The 7,673-nt window shown below is 39.1% G+C and overlaps 1 protein-coding gene across 6 annotated transcripts in view; it reads right to left on the reverse strand.

Moving 5' to 3' along the window:
• Positions 1-6,225, reverse strand: part of NAV3 (neuron navigator 3) — a 275,913-nt gene extending 269,688 nt beyond the window's left edge. For 3 of the 6 annotated variants that reach the window (XM_030002936.2, XM_030002937.2, XM_030002935.2), the window contains exon 1: positions 4,946-6,225. In XM_030002936.2, coding sequence (XP_029858796.1) covers positions 4,946-5,188 — 243 coding nt within the window. In that variant the 5' untranslated portion in view covers positions 5,189-6,225. The remainder of the gene's footprint in view (positions 1-4,945) is intronic. The other 3 variants (XM_030002939.2, XM_030002938.2, XM_030002940.2) reach the window with 2 other exon arrangements.
• Between the last annotated feature and the right edge of the window lie 1,448 nt (positions 6,226-7,673).

Genomic DNA, 7,673 nt, shown 5'->3' on the forward strand with positions numbered 1-7,673 from the left:
CTCTACAGAAGCAGCCAGTTGTGTCTCTTTCCTCAAGTGGACACACCATATTCTTTGGCATTTCTTCCACAAGGCCTTGCAGCAGATTCATTTCCTGAGTTCCCTTGAGATCTTCCTGTATCAAAGTCATATTGTTTAATGATGAACTTCGTGGGGCTGGACCCCTCTAAGGGAGATCACAAATTACCATCCATTCATCCTCTGGGTACCACTATCTCCATACTACAGGAATCTCTAATATAAACCCCCAAAACTGAAGTATCTAGAAAAGTTTTAGGTTTACATGTATGTGTGTTGGACCAGTTGTGGAGCCTGACTAGCACTTTCCAATAATGAACAGAGATATGAAAAATGTTACAGTCATGACAGGAAGACTTGATTAGTGGATACTGAGAAAAACAAGTCATATGCAGAAGCCTGTAAAGATGTCTGCCAACAGGAAGGAAGAAGCAGATAAAGCAGACAGCAGCAGACAGATAGCATGGACAAAGAGAAACTGAAAAAAAGAAAAAAAAAAGATAATATGACAGTAAAGGAATGAATTAACTCAGGAAGGAAGGCTAAAATCTTATCGTCCAAGTCATGTAACCAGAACACTACAATTAATATATCAGATTCAGCTCAGAGAAAATTCAGTTTGCAAGCATAAATGATGGTGCAGCGCTCTTGAAAGAAGAAACTCTGATGATGGGAGAAAAACCTTGGGTGCATAAAGCAGAGCACTGCAAGAAGCAGCCCCAGGAAGCCAGGCCAGAAGACCGGCCTGCCTAGCAGGGGTGCTGACTCCCAGCAGCTGCTCAGCTTTGTGCCAGAAACGATGCGAAGCAGTACCTTTGCGACTGCACCATCAAAGGTGTGAGGGCAGCTGAAATCAATCATGGTGACCTGGAGTAAAATACTATTGCCATTGGCTTTTTGCTGCAGGTCAATATAGTGCAGTTATCACTGAGTGACCAAAATAAGTTGGTTTTGCAAAGACACTCTTTCTTCATTCCTTTAGTTTTAAGCCATTAGTTCATTTACCTTTCTACAATACCACTTGATGTTTTTTCATTTTGTTACCATTTAATAGCCCATTCTACAACTAGGATGGTATCACAAGGCAGCCTAGCATGATCTGATAATTCTGGTCTCATTAGTTTAGCAAGCAGTATAAAAGTGATGGCACAGAAATATAAATAACACTGTACCCACAGTTAGAAAAATATTACAAAAGATACTGGTGTTTTCAGATGTGGGTTTGCATAAAAACACTCTGTGGTCCAACTGAACAGCAAAACTCCATCTGCTTCAAAGACAGCCAGCATTTCACCTCATGAATTCAGCAGCTGGATTCCTTTCCTGTGTACATATATAGGAATAAACTTTTGTCTATATGATACTCAGGGAAAAAGAATGTGCTCTGAATGCTTGCGTTCAAATATTTTGCATGACTATTCACATCATAAGTGTTCATGCAGTCAGTTTAAACATTAGTGGGTTTAGCAAGAAAGCAGATGGACCTGTATGTGACTTAGGTACCAAAGCACAAATCAGGAAAATTTTGAACAAAAGTGCAGTTGAATAAACTACACAGAGAATAATTTAAAACATTGGCAACTTATTATTTGCTTTCCTAGGCTTAACTATGTTCTGTCCAATTAAGAAAAAAGTTGAACATAACCAGCTCAGACTTTTCCTACCACAGTTTTTATTAAAATAATAATTTCACTTTTATTAAACTTCAAACTACATCATGTCCACAAAAAAGAAAACAACCAAGACTGCATGTGCAAGTGCAGGAAAATCATGTGAGATGGGAGAGACGCCTAGGGAAAAGAGAACTGATGTTTGCAGCTGTATTCCTAACCAGCCTTGGCAAGCCAGTTGTGTGCAAAAGCCAACACAAGTGTCAAAAGTCTTGAACAATCAGGTGTGGTGAGACTGAAGGCCATAGAGGAAACAGCTGGGTGGCAATGACCTACTCTATTGACATGTATAACCCAAATTTATCTTGGAATCCTTAGCGCTTATAGATAGCAACAGGATATGTCACAGTGACTACATGTGTCAATCTAAGTGCCTTCCAGACAGGATGAGAAATCTGGTGACCCACAGTGCAGCATATGTAAAATAGCAAAGAAATCAATGCTAAAGTTTGCAATCCAGCAGCCAAGGGCAAAAGTTAACCAGATGATTAATTCACATGTTCCATTGTCTTTTTCAGATAGATATCCATCATTTCTCCCTCAAAAATCAGTGCTGCCTTATATCCAATGATATAACATAAGCATACAAGCAGTATGCTATATAGGCAGATTTTACTCTCAGTTGGAAACTCAGACTAGGTATTCATTACATTTTGATTGAAAGACGTTTATCTGATCACTGTTATAATGAAACATTCCCAATGTACAGCACTGTATACCACAGAGCCACGTAGGAATATCACGTGTTTGATTAATATGTTTGCTAACCAAAGAAATCAGCCACAGGTCTATTGGAGACAGCACTCACAAATGGTCAAGCGTTGGGACAACACAATCTGTAATGCAGAACTTGCATCTGGTCAGCAAACCTGAAGAGACATTAACTCTAACAACTCCCTCAAATTTGTGCTTAGAACTACTGCTTAGATAACCTGGACATACTGCTGAGGCTACCAGGCACTGGGAAACAGGGTGGCATGGATCTCCATTGCTGATGAAGAAAAATAGCATTCAGTATTTTTAGGCTGATACTTTGAAGTTTGCTAGTAAGAAAAGCCTAAAAATAAATTCTTCATCATAACCACCCACCTTATAGCCCAAATTACTTTGTCAAAAAGATTTCACGAATCTTGCTTAAAAGGCGAATAAAAGAACATCCTTCCAAAAAATGTGCCTGGAAGAAAATTGGGCAAGGGGCTATCACTAAGCTTTACTGGGACTGTTGGACTTGTAAGGGGGGAATACAGAAAGGCTGCAGAAATTAGAAACTTCTTAAATGCTCAACACCTCTGTAAATCCAGGTGGCCAGGGGAGGTCTTCAGACCATCACATGCAAAAACTGGCCTTACTCTTTAAGGATCATCTTTTAAAAGTGCTCACCTGCATCCACTAAGAACAGAAGGAGAGAAAGATCTAATGGCTGGTAGGTTGTTTTCTGGAGGTCGGTTTGTTCTGTGTTTTTTTCTTTAAAAAACAGTCTCTAAGATTACAAGTATTGTCAAACCCATGAAACATGAAATGGCAAATTGGGATCATAGTTTGGGTCTAGCCTGTTGCTTTACTCACTAGCATTTCAGCAGTGTTCAGGACCAGGTGCCTTGGAAGGATATGACTCCCATTAGGTCTCATGCTTGATCACTAATAGTTCCCAAGTGTTTTAAAGACTGAAGGCAAGATGCTTTATGTCTTTCTCCACACTTTTTTAAAGAATCAAGAAACATCTCTCAGTAGGCAACGTAACTGTACTTTTTCTTCTGAAAATAGTACTTGCAAATCTAATTTACTTTTCATGCAGTATCCATTAAAGAACAACATTAAAGAGGAAACAAAGAATATTTTCTTTTAAAAATAAGCAAGGAAGCAGGAATCACATTTGTTGGAAAGTTGTATTATTATCTTCATGTTGCACTCATGTCATTGAAAAGGGCCGTTCATGACTTCTGGTAATCAAGAGGTGAACAGTCTGCTCCTTCTTTATATTTCTATATAGCATGTCTGAGACCACCAGTGCATCATCTTTGGAAGGCAGGGAGAGGTGATACAAAAAACTCCAAGGGAAAAATTAAGTGACGTGACCAAAATCTCATGGGGAAATATGTGGCAGGGATTAAAAAGGAAACCAAATGTTCAGAATCCCAACCCTATGCTTTAACCACAAACCCAACTTTCTTCACTAATACCAAATTAACCCAGTAACTAAAAACAAAGGAAAACCAAGTATATATATTATGTGTATCTTGCCACTTTTAACAACTCTGATGACACTCAAGTGTCCTCAAACTAAATAAGAAGCAACTACAAATATATGTTTAATCCCAGTGTGGTAATCAGTTCCACAAACCAAAAGTACTAGAAAAGCAAGGGAAAGTAACCTCACATAACACTGCTTGCTGAAGCTGTTAAACCACACATGCAGCCATAATGTACTGACTGAAAGATCTACAGGAATATATATTACTGACAAGAAGGGACTCAATACTCAGGTTCAAAGCATGAAAAATGTTTTCAACTACAGCAGAAAGACCAGTAAAAAATCAAGCAGAAGTTTTTAAATTGTTAATTAAGACTCAAAAAGAACCCCCTTACAAAACAAAAAACCCCAAGCAGTCTAAAAAACGTCATGGCATCCATCCTACTTCAGACAAACCTTTTTTTTTAAATCACAATGAATCAGAGCTAGATAGGGGCTAGGAAGAAGCAATTTTGCAGAAGACAAAAACACAGGTACTTTTCACTGAGAAGCTGTTTTTCTGGTTCAGCAGTTCTGCAGCAAGAGTAGCCAGATCATTTGAAAAGTGAAAAGAAAATCAATTACTTGTTTTTATTTTAAAAGAGCCTCCCTGTGGGAATAGGTGTGGGCGTGAGAGCTCTTTTTAAACTTCATAATATAACATGAAGCAGCCAAGTTTTTTTTTGGTTGTTTTTTTTTTTTTTTTTTTTTTTTTAAAGTACTGTCATGTCATTGCTCTGCTTACTGGGTGCTGGAACGGTTTTTCTCTACTTGTGATTCTACTGATCCTTATCAAAATGCATCTGTGAAGCCTTTAACACTAACATTTAAAAACAGAATATTTATTCAAACAGCAACACCAAGCAAAACAAATTTCCAAGGCTGCTATACAAGTTCACTGATGACAGCAAGTCTATTTACCCAATTACCCCCGAGTTCTGCATGCAGTAGGTTTCTATCAGATTTTTGTCTGAGCAAATCAACATTTTCTGAGAATTGAGATCCGCAGGTAAAGTTTGCAACTAACCTTGCTGTCTTCGATCTCCTGGGTTTTTCCTTGAAGCGCTCTCCTCTCTCCAAAATCACAGGTTGACTTTAACGTAAGCTGACAAGAAAGCATCGAGCTCTCTGCCCCAGTAAGCTCCAAAGACTTTGGTGAGTACTGCTGCGAGCCGGCAGGGCCAAGGCTGGGTATCGGGAGGGCAGTGTGAACAGGCTTTGACCCTACGGCTGGCTGTCTTAACTTGGAGGCAACCCCAAGTACAGGCATGGCTTCTATAAAAGTATCTTCTTTCTGCCAAAGAAAATGCTCCTGACCTCAGTCTGGTAGACTCCAGCTTCAGTAATTCCAGAACAAATACTTTAAACAAAAGTAGCAGTCATCTTTTCAAAAACTTCTTAAAACAATAATATTACGAGTTTTACAAGGAAGCAAAACTTTTCCTTCATCTCTCCCCTTCTCCCTCGCAGCCACTCACACGCGCTGCTCAGTGAGTCAGTGGCTCAGGAAGACTAAACACTCCTTTGGGGCGTGAACTTTTCTTGAAGGTAACTGCCACAGAGCTGCCTGTCTGGGATTAAAGAACTCATAAATTCGCTTTCTCTTCTTCCTACAGCATTCCAGGTCTGCGCGTTAAGTGAATGAAGGACAGGAGAAAAGGAGGGAGAGAAGAGATGAAACCTCCCCGTAATCCAACTGTCAAAACAGCTCCGAGACCACAACACTAGAAGCAGAGACCTCTTCCTGGCTACATAAATAACCAGCCCACATCTTAAAAAAAAACAAACCTCTTTTTTTTTCTGATTTAAAAAAAAAAAAAAAGGACCTGAGTAGTGGCCAAAGCAAACAGCTGTTGGAAGAGTTTTTATCCCGGAAATAATCTCAGCAATGAAGCTGTTTGTCTGATTCCTGGCTATTTTTCACTGCTGACAACCATGAGCTACGGTGTTTCATTCCCTGTTCCTCCCGTGAAATCAGGTTAAAATCGTGCAAGAGCGTGGCTAGGAACAGACGCTGAATCACAGTGTGGGTAACGTCTGTGTGCTATGAAAAATCCATACAAAAACACAGAGCAGGATATAGGAAAATCACAAGCATTGTTAGAAGATTTAGTCAATACAGCTTTTCAGAGTTCTTTTTTTTTTTTTTTTTTCTTTCTTTCTTGGTGGTGGTGCTAACGTCATCTATTCAATGTTAACGCTTCCCCTTCTAAAAACATTTAAAGCTCCATGAAGTCCATGTCCAACGCATCATTTCTGCTTGTTGCTCATAGAAATATTCTTGCTGGCAACCTCAAATCCTTGCACATGGAAATACAAGACAGATAGGCAAGCAGAGCGGGCTATAAAATGAGTCACGATGGACAGTCCAAATTGCTGAGCGGCATAAACACTTACTTAAAAGGACAACTGTAAATTCCTTTGAGAGCCTATAGCGGGGGAACCCATTTTAAACTGTGCTATAAGGAAAAAAATGTGCAGAAATGCCATACCATTAAAATCCTACAGGATTTTATCACCCAACATTATGGACAAAAATGCTGCATATGTTTTTCTTGTTACCTCTTCCAAAATAAAACATAGAGAGATAGGATGGCCTGAATCCTATTCTGCCACTAATATCCTACAAGGTATTAACTATGCCTTCCCTGAATAGTATGTACTGTTAACACTATAGCTGTAAGCCCAAGAGAAAATAAGAGCCTTCTGGACTTTTAAGTTCTCAAATTAAGGATGGCAAGAGTTAGAAAAAAGCACTGAAAAGAAAACAGAGTAAATGAGAAGCAGACTAAAAGGATTCTCTTAAATCACCCTTTGAAATTATTTTGCAGAATAAAACTGTAATACACAGTATTATCCTCTATCTTTCGTTTACAAAGAACACACTGACACAGTAGTTAAAAATTCAACTCTCTATATTGACTTATAAACTATCCCATTCTTGTTTGTAGTTTGTAGGAGCGAATCTGACCTGGTTTAGTAATCTCCTGAGTTTTGAAGTGTGGGTATGGAGGATCAGCAAACCCATTTCAGCATCCTCCGCTTACCTTCTCTTTGGTTTTGCCACCATTAACAGTAGCCGCAATGGGCTTTATGCAAGACTGCACAGAGGTAACTGCTCTGCATTTTAGACAAGTTCAGCCCACAGAATGCACCACTCTGCTCCAACGAGTGGAATATTCTTGTTCGGTGTGACATTTTAGGTCTTGTGCAGAGCAAAGGGGAAGAAAGCTCCTTGTGCGGTCCGCATTTGTTCTCCAGCATCATAAAGCAGTGTGGCTGTGTAAGGAATTTAGGTTTCTTAGCACAACTGTTAGCAGTTAACGCTTTAGAAAGTGCACATATGCAAAGGCTGAAGCGGACCACAGGAAAAGAGGGATTTATCTCTTGCAAGGTTTGAGGAGATGAAAAATCCTCATGAGGACTGTTAACCAACGTTCAAGACAAAGAATAAACTAGAGTCATGAGACAGATACTTTCTTAAAAAGAACTTTGCCAAAAAAATGTAATTGAATCTTATTACTTCTCAGGGTTATAATTTTACGAAGTAATGCATTATGGTAATCTTGCTGTTCCTCTTTTGAATACGAATGATGAGGTCATGATACCCACAGTCTCTTTTGCAACCCATTTTCCCAGCACAGAAACCTTAAAAGTAATAAGTAAGCAAGCTTACTAGGAAAGAGTCATCTGTAATACATAATCAACAGGGTTTGGAAATGATGTGAAGCTGGTGTTACTCTTTCAAAATAATT

This window comes from Aquila chrysaetos, chromosome 26, assembly GCF_900496995.4.
Source record: "Aquila chrysaetos chrysaetos chromosome 26, bAquChr1.4, whole genome shotgun sequence".
Lineage (NCBI taxonomy): Eukaryota > Metazoa > Chordata > Aves > Accipitriformes > Accipitridae > Aquila > Aquila chrysaetos.